Source organism: Tursiops truncatus, chromosome 10, assembly GCF_011762595.2.
Source record: "Tursiops truncatus isolate mTurTru1 chromosome 10, mTurTru1.mat.Y, whole genome shotgun sequence".
Classification (NCBI taxonomy): domain Eukaryota; kingdom Metazoa; phylum Chordata; class Mammalia; order Artiodactyla; family Delphinidae; genus Tursiops; species Tursiops truncatus.
In genome coordinates, this window is record NC_047043.1 from 21,650,010 (window position 1) to 21,663,559 (window position 13,550).

Sequence of the window (13,550 nt, forward strand, 5' to 3'; positions counted from 1 at the left end):
TGGGGAAGGAGGAGCTTGATGTGTGCTTGACTAAATACTAGTAAATGACTGTGACTTCATTAATTGATTTTGATGCAATCAAATGGCTGATTGGACTTTAATATGTAAACTGTGTACTTAAGCAGGCCTGGAGTAATGATACATTTACATTGATCAGTGATTAGGTGTTTTCCTGTAAATAGGAGTAGCTCTGAAAGGAGCTTTCGAGTAGGGGCAGTTTTAGTTAACTAATGGACCATCGGGTTTTAACGATAAAGACCCAGAAACAAGACAAAATTGGTTTAATATTTAACATTTGCTGGAACAAATAATCACCGTAAATGTGTTTCTGGGGAGGGGACAATAAATGCGGCCGCTTTCATGGTTTTACAAGAGTAAACTGCAAACTAGTTTTTACCAGATGAGTTAACGCATGCTCGGTCAAATCAATAGGACTACATATTTCAACGTACAGTACTGTGAACTTAGCCAGGGATTCGTGATAGGTTTCAGGACAGTGTTCAGTTCTTCCACATAAGTTGTGGGTGGCTCTGAAAAGAGCCTTTGTTCTTAGAGATTGGAGTATTAATTCAGATCTTACTTGCCCTTGGCCTTGTGGTGGCTCTCAGTCTTCTTGGGCAGCAGCACGGCCTGGATATTGGGCAGGACGCCGCCCTGAGCGATGGTGACTTTGCCTAGCAGCTTGTTGAGCTCCTCGTCGTTGCGGATGGCCAGCTGCAGGTGGCGCGGGATGATGCGCGTCTTCTTATTGTCGCGGGCCGCGTTGCCCGCCAGCTCCAGGATCTCGGCCGTCAGGTACTCCAGCACCGCGGCCAGATACACCGGCGCGCCGGCCCCGACCCGCTCGGCGTAGTTGCCTTTGCGGAGCAGGCGGTGCACTCGGCCTACGGGAAACTGGAGCCCGGCCCGCGAGGAGCGAGTCTTGGCCTTGGCGCGAGCTTTGCCGCCTTGCTTGCCACGTCCAGACATAGTGCAAAGCTTATGCACCTACGCCAAAAAAGACTGAAGAGAAAGAAAAACCCACAATTTATAACCGCAGCTGCGCGCGAAAAAGAAGCTATTCCATTGGCCAGAGTTGCTGTCCCATTTTAAACAAGACAAATGCAGTTCCTAATAATGCGCGTTCTGATTGGACAATATTGAAAAACGTCATCACTAATATTCGCCAATCCGACGAAGAACTTTACCAAACCTTATTTGCATATGGATTTGTAAATAAAAAGGACTCGACCGATTCACTATTCTCTCTTTGCTTCTCGGGAATCTTGTAATTTTTTTCATCATGCCTGAGTCGGCTAAATCTGCCCCGGCTCCGAAGAAGGGGTCCAAGAAAGCGGTGACCAAGGCCCAGAAGAAAGATGGAAAGAAGCGCAAGCGCAGCCGCAAGGAGAGCTACTCTATCTACGTGTACAAAGTGCTGAAGCAGGTCCACCCGGACACCGGCATCTCGTCCAAGGCCATGGGCATCATGAACTCGTTTGTCAACGACATTTTCGAGCGCATCGCGGGTGAGTCGTCGCGCCTGGCGCATTACAACAAGCGTTCGACCATCACCTCCAGGGAGATCCAGACGGCCGTGCGCCTGCTGCTGCCCGGGGAGCTGGCCAAGCACGCCGTGTCCGAGGGCACTAAGGCTGTCACCAAGTACACCAGCTCCAAGTGAGCCAGCCCGCTGCCACACATGACCCAAAGGCTCTTTTCAGAGCCACCTACACTTTCAGAGAAATAGCCGGTACACTTGCCTGTAGTCTAGTTTCTCTCGGGAGAGTAGGGGGTTGGTTTGGGAGCGGAAAACGGGGTAAAAACTTAAAAAGCCCTCCGTAAATATTCTAGTATACGCATTTATGCAGTGTCATGCAAATTTAGTGTGGATTCTTTGGTGTCCTTTGAAAAAGATTTTCAGTTTTGCCCTCAGCTGCAATAGCCAAAATTTCGCTTTTGTTTACACTTTTTCAACGCAAGGAACGCTCCCCGTCTCTGATTGGGCAGAAGCACTATTTGAAAAGCCCGCCGTGGGCTGCAATTGGCCAGATAGTCTGCCATCAGGGTTGTGCGTTTTGAAGAAATTTTCTCGAAAGTAAAAGGATGACTTGCTTTATCTGCGGAAATGCACCGGGCTCTGGAACCAAGAGCCATAAAGCTGACAATTAACGGTACTGTGTTCTGCAGTCGAATCCTGGGCGAAATTAACCTCTCGGTGTCTATCTCTCATCCACTACAGAATGGGTACGGTAACATTAGACTTGCCTATCCTACGGAGATCTTAGGGTGAGTTGAAGTGATTTATGTCAAAGTGCAACGGGAATACTAAAGGTCAGGGACGTTCCTTAAGGAGAAAAGTTTGAACAAGGAACCCAGCAATTTGGGAAAGCCGCGTTCTTCCAATGTTTAATCGATGTGCCGGAAGGAGATATGCCAGGACTCGCTAGGCTGGGGGAGTAGTTATCTGGCAGTGACTTTAGAGTCCACGATTTAAAAATCCCGCGATAGAAGTCAGAGAACTCAGTATTTAAGAGAAGGGCGTACTTACTTAACGCATGGGCTAACTAGGAATATTAGGGAATGGAGTCTCAAGGCATGATCGAAAGTCCTTCAATTCCCCCCTCCCCTGCACCTTTCAACAATGCCTAAATTCTTTTTTTTTGCAGTTGGAAGCATTAACATTTTCCTCTACCCTGTCATCCCCTCTCACCAGTAAATGACTGCTATTGTAAATCTTTTTTTCCCCCATTAACAGCAAAATAAGCCCCTACTACCACATCCCCCCTCCAGGCTGTAACATTTCCTCTCTTTCCCTATTGTCACTTTCCTTAAAGTTGTAGGTATAGACCCTATGTCAGACGAACAGTCTTGTCCCTGTCACAGACAACAAGCCTCCAGGAATTCATGCCAACAGGTCAATGGGTCTGCAAAATATACGGGTTTGTCATTCACTCCTCTAAGATGAGATTCTTTTTCCAGTCCCTGCGCCCCTGTCATTAGGTCTTGGGAGTTGGCGACAAAACCCACCGACAAGCTACCCTACTTGGTGGAGAGCAGTCCCCTAATTTCATCCTGAACTCATCAGCATCATATTCATCCCCTCTTTCTATTATTTGCTTCTTCCGAGATTTTTTTCTTCCACTGTTAAGAGATCAGAGGGATAATTACCTTCAGAGTGGGTGAAATAAGAAGTATTGCCCTCTTCTGCCATCTTGTGGCAAGAAAACAGAAGGACCGATCCAAGGCGTCGTGTTTTCCAGATCCAGCTGAAATGCTTCCTAACTTCAACTTTTTACTAACAGTGAGTTAGGATGAGTAGAGTGATCATTTCTGTCTCCCTTTAACCGCTGGATTTGTTAGTCACTTCAAGAGTCACTTGTGCGCATGTGAGAGAGAGAGAGAGGTATTGTTTTGTGCTCTGGTCAGAGCTGTGGAAATAAAAAGGAATAAAATTTTAAAAAAGAAATCAAAATATTATGCACCCTAAAATAAATAAAAAATAATAGGGTCCTGCTCACCCTAGTTCTGGTCCTCAAAGTAATAAATACTTGAATGTTTTCTGTAAACCTAAACACCTGACAGAACAATGATACCCTGATTTTTGCTAGACTGCTCTTTGAAGATGTGTCAGGACTTGTCAGGATAATAATTACCATGTTGAGTTGCAATTTTTCCACCATGAACAGGCCAACGTGCACGTGGTAACCTCAGTCATTTTGCAGCTCCCCCCTCCAACACACACCATTTTAAATACTTGTGTGTGTGTGTGTTTTCCTCAAAGTCTGACTCTTGACCTCTTTGCAGGTAGACTTTTTTTTTCCTTTCCAAACGTTTCTGTCTCTTAGTCCTGCTTTGACAGTTTCTACTGCCTAAGTCCAAACAAACATCCTATTAAAATGCTTGTATTAGTTTGCTAGCACTGCCACAACAAAATACCACACACTGGGTGTCTTAAACAACAAAAATTTATTTTCTCACAGTTCTGGAGGCTAGAAGTCCAAGGTTAAGGTGTCGGCAGGACTGGTTTCCCTCCTTGGCTTGCAGCTGGCTGTCTTGCTGTGTCCTCACATACTCTTTTTTCTGTGTGTCTGCACCCCTGGAGTCTTTTCCTTTTCTTATAAAGATACCAGGGCTTTCGGATTAGGACCCTACCCTAATGATCTCATTTAACCTTAATTACCTCTTTAAAGGCCCTATCTCCAAATATAGTTACTTTGGGGTTAGGGCTCAAAACAAAGGAATTTTGAGGGAACACGATTGAGTCCATTTTGGCATTTAGGCCATTTTTTCCATGCTTTGATCCCAACTTTCTATTCCAAATTGTCTTTCATAAAATGTTTACATTTAGCTTTAACTGCAGCTAAAGAGACAGTTGTGATATACCCTAAACCAGAGGTTAAAAGTCAAATGCTCACGGGGGCCTAGCAGGTAAAAGCAAAACTGGCTACAAGGTGCTCTTTGCTATTTTTCTTGAAGTACAAAGACTTCTGACACTGTATTTCACCTTCCCAGTTTTAGTAGCATATTTCACTGTTCTCTTAATACTACCCTATGAACAACCACAGCACAAGGATGTTGATAAATGCCAACTCACACTTGGAAACTAAGGGGACCAGTGGGAACTGCAGAAAACTGAAGGCTGCAGAGCCTATACACTATGATTTCACTTGACTGTTGCCTCGTGGGGCTGCAGGCTCAGGGTCAGTGAGTCTTTCAATTTTTTCAAGAGGATTTGCATTTTAATAAGGAATACTTCAAATTTTCCAAATTGGCAGTTGTCAACAAAAAAATTAATCGGTCAATCTAAGAAAGAAATGGAAACTTTTATTCAAGCCAAATTGCGGCTGATAACCCAGGAACAGTCTCTCAGAAAGTTCTGAGAGACTGTTCCACCCGTTAAAGATCAAAGCACAGTTAAGTTTTTGAGACTGAGACCTGTACATACAATGACATGTTATTGACAGTTTACACAATCCAGATCTATGCATACAAATCAAGTAGTGGGTCAGGGCCATCATGGCCCCTTATGAGATTACGACGGAAGGTTATCTCCTAAGGAATAGTGACCCTGATGAGATTAATAAGGAATGTTATCTCCTAGGGAGATCTGGTTAATACAGATGTACAACACACACTAAAGGGGAGGGAGGAGGCCCAAATAGGCAAAGAAAAATTTTATGTTTAAAATTTTCTTGTCTTGCCATAAAATATGAATTTTATTTCATCACAACTAATAAAAAATGTATAATAGTGTGGACTAAACAAAAAATACCTGAAAGCTTCCTGAAAACCTTAATCCCACAGCTGGAGAACTCTGGACATTAACAGAGATTTCTGTGTCCATGTCAAGCTGTCCAGTATACTGTCCATACCACCAAAACCCAGATCAAATGCCTGGATCTCCCTATCCTCCTAAATCCTCAACTGAAAAGAATCTGTTTCGCACTTGGCAGCTCTAGACAGAGCAGAGGGTCACACACACAGCAGGCATTCAACAGCTTTTTTTTTTTTTTTTTTTGGCAATTTAAGTAAATGGATAAAAAAGTGAACTAAACAAATAATAAAAAAATTTCAGCTCCCTACCAACAATGAGGTAAAAGTGGTGAAAGTTGTTTGGAATAGTTTATTGTAGATTAAATAGTTAATAAATAAACTTATTCTTTTCTAATTATGTTATATTTGTCTTACTGTGATGTATTCTCCTCTACCTACTTTTCTTTGTTCCTTTCAAATTTTTCTCCTTTTTTAAATTTTTTTTAGTAACTGTTCTTATTTCTCCTATCTTACAATGAATAAAATGAAAGGGGAAGGTAGAGGCGGTAAGGATCTTAGCGGAAGCTCCACCTCTTCCCTTCCTGGTTCCACTGCCTTCTGCAAATGGCCCACCCTTGTTCCCTGAACCCAGCTTGCCCCTCTCTCTCCTTTAGCTCCTTGTTTCCTCTATTTACATGAGGCACAGACTCAAATTCTGTTGAAATCAGCTCTCTAGTGAATCACTGATTTCTTTTAATATTTTTTTACTTTATTTCCACGCATATGGGAGAAGTAGGAAAAACCAATTGTCTTCTTCTGATTAACAAATATCACAAAAATAAAGATCTTGAGGAAAAAAGGAGCTGCCAATTAGCAGCTTATTACTAGGGCAAGACATTTTCTTTGCGAAAGACGATCACTTACAGACTTTTACAATTTAAATGTTACTTCGTAGTAACATGGGTCATAGTAACAATCTCTGAGGTCAATGTCTTTGAACATCATCAGAAATAGCCATTTTAGGAAGCCCTACAGGATCTGTTCCTCTCTCCAGCACTAAAAACTGTCTGTGTTTTCAAGGCTAGATCCTGGAATTCCACTGGTCAGTATAGCAATAAAAGCAGGCCTGAGAATGAAAACTTGGCATTGAAGAAGTATAAGGGGAAAGGAAGATTATTAACAGAATGTGTATGAGTTGTCAGAATAAGTTACCAAACTTGGAAGTGTGTGAATGGGATCTGTGGACAAAAACTGTCACCTGCCATATCAGTAAACGAAGGATTTTACCGCAGCCATCAAGCCATCAGCCACTGCCACGCACTGACTGTGCACCCTGAGGGGCTTCAGGATGGAGAAAAGCAGGATACTGGCTCTAGGTAGTTAAGATACATATCAAAGGAACGATTTCAATGAGCCCAGACTCTTGCATCTTCCCACACATAAAAACGCGCTAAATTCATTAACTTGTGATGTCTGGTTTTCTTTAATTAGCAGTGATATTTTGATGCTAGACCACCCGGTGTTTGTTTGTTTGTTTGAACTCCTATATATCTTGGCTACTCCCTTACCTCTTCACAGCAGTCCCTCAACGCTATCTGAGAGGCTGCAACCTGGGCTTAAGTCCTCAGAAGGTCCACGGAATAAAACATAATTCTCAACTTTTAGGTTGTGCATTTTTTTTCAGTCGACAGCTCCCAGGGAGTCCTTTCAGTGGTGCCCGGTGGGGTGGGGCCACGTGGCTGAGCCTCCAGGATTATATGATCTATGGAGGTGTGCATCTTTGATCGCCTTTGAGTGATTAGGCTATTTTACAACTCAGAGATAGAATGTAAGTTGTAGATAATTAATAAAATGCAAATGATTCCAGGTGATGGGTGTGGACAGGAAGGAGGGGGACAAAGGTAAACTGGTCCCAGTCCCATTTTCTTCCTCCAAACCTTATTGAATAGACACTCAACTCTCAGCCAGCAGATTATTGCCTCACACAAGCAGTTTCTAGGCCTCTCTAGGAAATTCTGAGATTTGGAAATCTCTATAGTCGGCATCCAAAGCTATGAAGTGAAGACTGTAATTGAAGAATAACACTTTGCGGAATCAGAAGGCTTGGGTTTTATCCACCACCCAGCCCTGCTGCCACTGCTACCACATTCTGTGTAATTTACTGGACGGTCTCATCTTCCTGGTCTGTTCCTGAACTAAAAGTGATCTCTGAAGTCTCTCTTCCAGCAGAAATAAGCTGTTTCTAAAAATAAGTCTCCTTCTTCCAGGTCACTTGAAGCTACTGCTAACAAATGTAACAGATGACAAACTTTGTTTCAATCTCGCAAAATGCTTTTTGTGGGAGATGTGCTATACACAGAGAGTGTGCTTGGAGGCCCGGCCCCACAATAAAATGACTATTGTGAAATAAAATTCACGTTTTATGGCAAGACAAGAAAAATTTAAACATAAAAAATTTTCTCTGCCGTTTGGGCTCCGCTCCCCGCGCCCCCGCCCCCACCTCCCTCCCCTCCCCCTCCCCCACCTCCCTCCCCTCCCCCTCCCCCCTCCACTGTGCATTGTGTGTCTGCATGATGCATCCACCAAACCACTCCCATCAGCAGAAATACTGGCCTCAACCGTAAAGAACAACATTCTCCTATCACCAACAAGACAACTCCTTAAAAGAAAACCTTCCTTCTTGATCTTGTAAGGAGCCATGATAACCCACAACTTTGTACTTGCAGATCTGAATTGTGTAAACTGTCAATAATACGTCGTTTGATGTACAGCCCTCTGTCTCAAAAAACTTATATAACTGTGTTTTGACTTCTAATGGGCGGAACAGTTCTTGGAGCTTTCTGAGAGGCTGTTCCCTGGTTATAATCCTCAATTTGGCTTGAAGAAAGTTTTCCATTTCTTTCTGAGATCGGCTGATTTAATTTTTCGTCGACACTATCATAATAGAGCTCTTCTCTTTTCATTTTTATGCATGTCAATAAGAAATTCCAGGTAAGCATGAATTTGCCACTGTGAGAAGATGCTCAGTCTATGGTTACAATATCCAAGAACCGACTGAAAATTTATTTCTTAAATAGAACCCAGAAGAAAATAGTGAATAATGTTTCATCTTTCTGGGCAATTTTTTCCTTTTGATTAATCACATGTTCCTCTGGTGATCTGTGAGATTAGAAAGCTTGTTACTGAAACACCTCAGATGGAAATTGTGTCTGCCATGGGCATCCATGTAAGCAAGACTGAAAATGAAATGAGATCTCGCCTGGTACCTAAAGTGATTCTTTACTGTGATAGGATTTTCATGTGGAAAAAACTTTAAATACAAAAAAAAAAAAAATTAAATACAGTTGATAAAAGAACTTTAATGACTGGATTTCTAAAACCTCTATCGCCAGGTTCATAAAGATGTTGCCTTCACTTTAGAACCAACTGAAAATTAAATATGGCCCTTTGGCCTCTCAGTCCAGACATTTATGTAGACATTAGGTATACTCATATGTTTAGTTATAGATTATTACATAGAAATAGACTTACTGTCAATGGTATCATAAAGGAAAGCCTTTTATGTGGGCACTTTGTCAATGCTTTTGAAAATAAGCTTTGTGTTATTTAAATGAAAACTGTAATATGAGTTGTTCTCAGGCTCTTTGCAAATAAAAATTATTCATTAAAAAAAAAAAAGGAATGGGAGATATGCACATCGAATTCATAGTAGAGTTGCCCTGAGAAAGGGGATATTAGGACTGGGTTTGCAGCTGAAGAGTACTTCAATTTTATGTTGTTGTTGTTTTCCTTAAATATAAAAGAAATTTGTAGTTTATATACCATAATGTTAAGTAGTAGATAGATTCTGTGTGGTAATTTTTGTACTCTTTTGTACTTTTTTAGAAGGTGAAAGAAGAAGGTGAAGAATAACGAAGAATAGTCATCTTTGGTGTATTAGAAATCGTAGCTTTTAACGTATTTAACAAACGAGCAACGCCCAAGATGTGACAGGCCATGTTGTAGATACTACAGGAACCACAGGGGGACTAAATACTGAATGAATAAATAAAATATACTATATATTACATAGTGATAAGTGCTAAGGAGGAAAACAGAGCAGGGGGGAGAGACTGTTGAAAACTGTCATTTTAAATAAACCCCAGCTCCCTTTAACCAAATCTCTGAAACTGAAATCAGCTATATATGGTTCTTTTTAACTCTAAATTTAAATTCTCTTTTACAATACAGTAGTAGGTAAAGATGGGCACCTTTCAGCGGATGGATGAATATTAATTCTCTGCTCCCTGAGATGGGGCACCTGACATTAGAGACTTTCTGATTTGTGAATTATTTTCGTCACAAAATTTTCTTGGGATAAAAATCTACCCCTGAATTACCCACATTTTCATGAGGTACAGAAAGAAGGGAAACAGGGTTGCTAAGACTACGGTACCTCGTTTCCTCCCCCCCCCCCCCACCCCGAAAAAAAAAAAGAAGCACCTAGCAGAGGATGGTTTCGATCCATCGACCTCTGGGTTATGGGCCCAGCACGCTTCCGCTGCGCCACTCTGCTAAACGCGACGGCTAGGGTTCGCAGTAATTCCTTTATTATATTTTTATTTAAAGAGAGCTGTTTTTATAAGTTGGAAAAAGTTTTCTTTCCATCAGAGCCCATTCGCTGGCTTTACTCATGCTTCAAACAGAAGAATGAATCCAGAGCAGATTGACTCCATATATTCTGAACACAGAAAATTGGATGTTTCTTTTAGGAAAACAGCCCGTCTCCAGCCAGCCTGCCCCTTTCACCTTGCAGAAGTGACTCCGGGTCTTATGGTCACAAAATATACGAGTAGGTCAAAATTCGAATGTATAAAGTATCCGAGTTCAAAACGAGAGCATTTTGAAAATTGGAAGGATTTTTTGAAAACAAAAGGCTCTCTGCATTGGCCGGGAATCGAACCCGGGCCTCCCGCGTGGCAGGCGAGAATTCTACCACTGAACCACCAATGCCTACACGGCAGCTTCCTGCACACTTTCCACATGGTTTTTGCCTGTTATTTTTATCGCTACATTGAAACAACCCGAATTTTCTTGCCGAAAAAAATGTTTAGTTTTTTGCTCTTACTGACTAGAAACTTGTAATGTTCCTTCTTTTCAGGAAACCCTCCCTTCCACTGCAAGCTCAGAGCGTCCCCCTGCGACACCGGAGGCTGGCCCGGGTGTGGGCGGCCCGGTCTCGGGCGCGTCTCAGCGGCCCGTAGCCGCCCCCGCGCCCCCGCCACTATTCTAGCCCCTGGGTCGCGGGCGCCCTTGAGGAGGAAGAGAATCGAAGAGAGGAAGGGAAGAGGGTGGGGAGCAAAAGGAGGAAGAAGGGGAGGAACGAGAGGGAAGGGGAAGGAGCCTAGTGCTGTTCCCCTCTGGTCACCCCAAAGGGTAGGCTGTGGGAGATTTAGGAATTCTGTGGGTTTGTTTGCCTTATGCTTCGGTTGCCATGGTTATGGAGGTGGCACTAGAAATTCCTTCCAGTCAAATAAAGAACAAAGGTCTTATTAAAGGGTAATTTTCCCCAAAAATATACAATCGTGACTCTCATACAAGTATAAAAATGAACCCCTTTGAAAAGATTTTATTTAACTCACTAACGAGGTAACTGGTGAGGTGTTACTACAATTCAAAGGAGAATTCGAAGAATGGAGGCCATTTATAGATCAGGAATATTGAAATTAAAGTGTAAATAGGGCCCAAACTGGCTTTTACACGGTTAGGGATTGGTGGGGAGGGTGGACTAGGGAGGGAGAAAATGTCCCACCAGTAGACAATTAATTTGCATGTCTATAGACAGGAGTTATTTTCTATTGCTATCATATCTACAATCTAGAGAATTGTAAAATAGCTCTCACAGAATCAGATGACACAAAAGGGTGTGCTATAATTTTCCTTTGAAGCACAAATTTCCCTGACAGTCCCTTTCTTTCTCAGGAAAATTCTGCAGACTCAGCACTGACAGAAGGGCTAAACTCACAAATTAAACACACCGTTTAAAAGCTCACCATAGTTCAAAGCCAAGGGCGCTGGTCTGCTGTTTCTGACCATCTCCCCTTAAAGTCTAGGGTGGGGGATTCTTAACAGGTGGGTTCACAGATCCTTGTAAGAACGGATGAAAGATCTGGATAAACTCCTTAGAAACCTGTACACATACACATATTTGCATTCGAGTTCAGGTTTGGGGCCTAGGATAACAGTCCGTGATCCAGTAGTTCCAGGGTCTCTGCTCTCCCTCTTTTAACCTGGAAGGTGGCCTTCATTAAGTACCATCCTCTCCATACTTCTCATTCATTCATTCCTGCCATCACCCACTTCAGGAACTGCAGCCTCTCTTTTATGAAGGCCCCACTTGGGGGCTCAGCATAGTTTAGGGGTGGGATGGATGGGAGCTAATGTATAACTAGGTGTAGATTAACCTACATTCCTTAAAATCATGCCCAATGCCCTACATGCCTGCCTTACCCCCATGTACACACACGTTGTATGATTAGGCCACCCAAGATGGCTGTTCTCTTGCTCTCTGTACCTTCATCCCCTGCTCGACCAGTGCCTGCTTCACCTACACCCTACTCACCTGACTGACCTTCCCTCTTAATCATACATCCTAATCAGTAAATACCTGTGTACTTGCCCCGGCCCCATCTAGTGACTGTTCTAATCTTTAGATCGGAACTATCTCCACTATGATAGCTTATCAAAGGAGCGGTGAGGGGCACGGCCCTCTGGTTTCCCTGGCAACCGATGAGCCAATCGGATGTCAATTCCCCCCATAACCTGTAACCTCCCTCTTCCCCTGGGAGCGAAGACTATTGGCATGTCCTGCCTGCCATCTGCCGCTGGCGTGTCGCACCAGGACCTTGCTTCAGATATGTAAATTGTGGGAAGAAAATACACGGGGAAATTAATAAAACACAAGGGTTATTTTAGTGAAGTATCTTTGTGCAGACTCATCTTGGTTCTGACTTTCCATCTTCTTCATGGCCATAAAATTCCCCTGGAGAAGGAATTTATGGCAGTCCTCATTTCTCAGAATTTTCTGCTTTACTACTTGCAGCAAGTCCGGAGAACACCAGGGCTCTTTCCCAAAGCAGTGTCTCCCAGAGCAGCAAAACTGGGGAAATTTTAAGCTAAGAGTACATGCATATTCATGAAGGGGCTTGAACAGAGGAGAATTCAGCATAGAATTGCGGCAAAGGTCAGCAGGGTTCAAGCTTTAGTCAAAGTCACAAGGGTCATAAAGGGTCAACATTATCATCCCTTAGGCTCCGGTTGATCTGGTGGTTGAGCACTTGAATTTAAATTCTGCAAGCCAGCTAGAGAATGTGCTTCAGGCTAATCTTTACCACAGAAACAGAACTGGGAGTCTTTCCCACTGATTTACTATCTTTGCTATTGTTACTTCTCTTGCCTGATAACAGTCCTTTGTTCCTGCATTCTTTTGTTCCCTTTAGATCATTAATTACTGAGACCTGTTCAAGGACAAGGATCGTGACCAGGTTTAGATCAGTTATGGGCCGTTTTCAGGCAAAGCAGGGTAAACCAGGGTATGGTTGTTATGAATATTTAAGTCAGGGCCTTCTCCATTGATAAGTTTCTAGAGATTTGGTTATCTTGCTATTCCTGATACAGAGAGGGAGACACCCTTGCAAATAGAGGTTTCCCTTATAAATATAAATGTCTCTTACAAAAGCGGAACTTTGACTCAGTTTTCAGATCTTCTCCTGTGTCTGCAGTTTGGTACTATTTGATAAACAAATATTTGCTAGGTCATATACATTAATATGTATAAAATAGATAACTAATAAGAACCTGCTGTATAAGAAATAAATTTAATTAAAAAAATATTTGCTAGGTCACGCAGAGACAGTGGTCGCTGATCTGTAACACCTGCCGAGTTTCCACTCCACGCCTAGCCCATATTTGTTGCAGTGTAGGGGAGCAGAATTTGCCACCCTAAAATGTCTTTGGCATATGAATTGTTTTAAGCCGGTTATTTTCTGAGAAACAGCAGACAAGGGATGTAATTGAGCAGGACCCCATGGAGCCTTCCCAGGACAGGCCTTCCTCCATATCCTCTGCTTTAGTTCCTCTCTGAAGTACCTAGATAATAGCATTTCCTGGGTTGTTTTACAGATGTAAAAAACCTCCCCCTCTCAAACAAATGGAAGATGTTAACCACTTGAGGACCATAAACACATAGCCCCAGGCCTCCTGGAGCCTAAGGACTGATAAAGTGAACCCCTGTGACACCACCCTGCTACCTCATCATCAGCCAATCAGAGAACTGT

The 13,550-nt window shown here is 42.7% G+C and overlaps 2 protein-coding genes and 2 non-coding genes across 4 annotated transcripts; 1 reads left to right on the forward strand and 3 right to left on the reverse strand.

Moving 5' to 3' along the window:
- Positions 1-165: 165 nt before the first annotated feature.
- LOC101329046 (histone H2A type 1) lies at positions 166-1,015 on the reverse strand. The gene has a single exon (XM_004317699.4). The coding sequence runs from the start codon at positions 967-969 to the stop codon at positions 577-579; it is 393 nt and encodes a 130-aa protein (XP_004317747.2). The 5' UTR covers positions 970-1,015; the 3' UTR covers positions 166-576.
- A 262-nt stretch (positions 1,016-1,277) lies between these two features.
- LOC101328760 (histone H2B type 2-E-like) lies at positions 1,278-7,606 on the forward strand. Its single transcript, XM_033863627.2, has one exon. The coding sequence runs from the start codon at positions 1,283-1,285 to the stop codon at positions 1,661-1,663; it is 381 nt and encodes a 126-aa protein (XP_033719518.1). The 5' UTR covers positions 1,278-1,282; the 3' UTR covers positions 1,664-7,606.
- Positions 7,607-9,718: 2,112 nt separating this feature from the next.
- On the reverse strand, positions 9,719-9,790 carry TRNAM-CAU (transfer RNA methionine (anticodon CAU)). The gene has a single exon. It is a non-coding gene; the product is annotated as a tRNA-Met (tRNA).
- Positions 9,791-10,156: 366 nt separating this feature from the next.
- Positions 10,157-10,227, reverse strand: TRNAG-GCC (transfer RNA glycine (anticodon GCC)). The gene has a single exon. It is a non-coding gene; the product is annotated as a tRNA-Gly (tRNA).
- Positions 10,228-13,550: the final 3,323 nt, after the last annotated feature.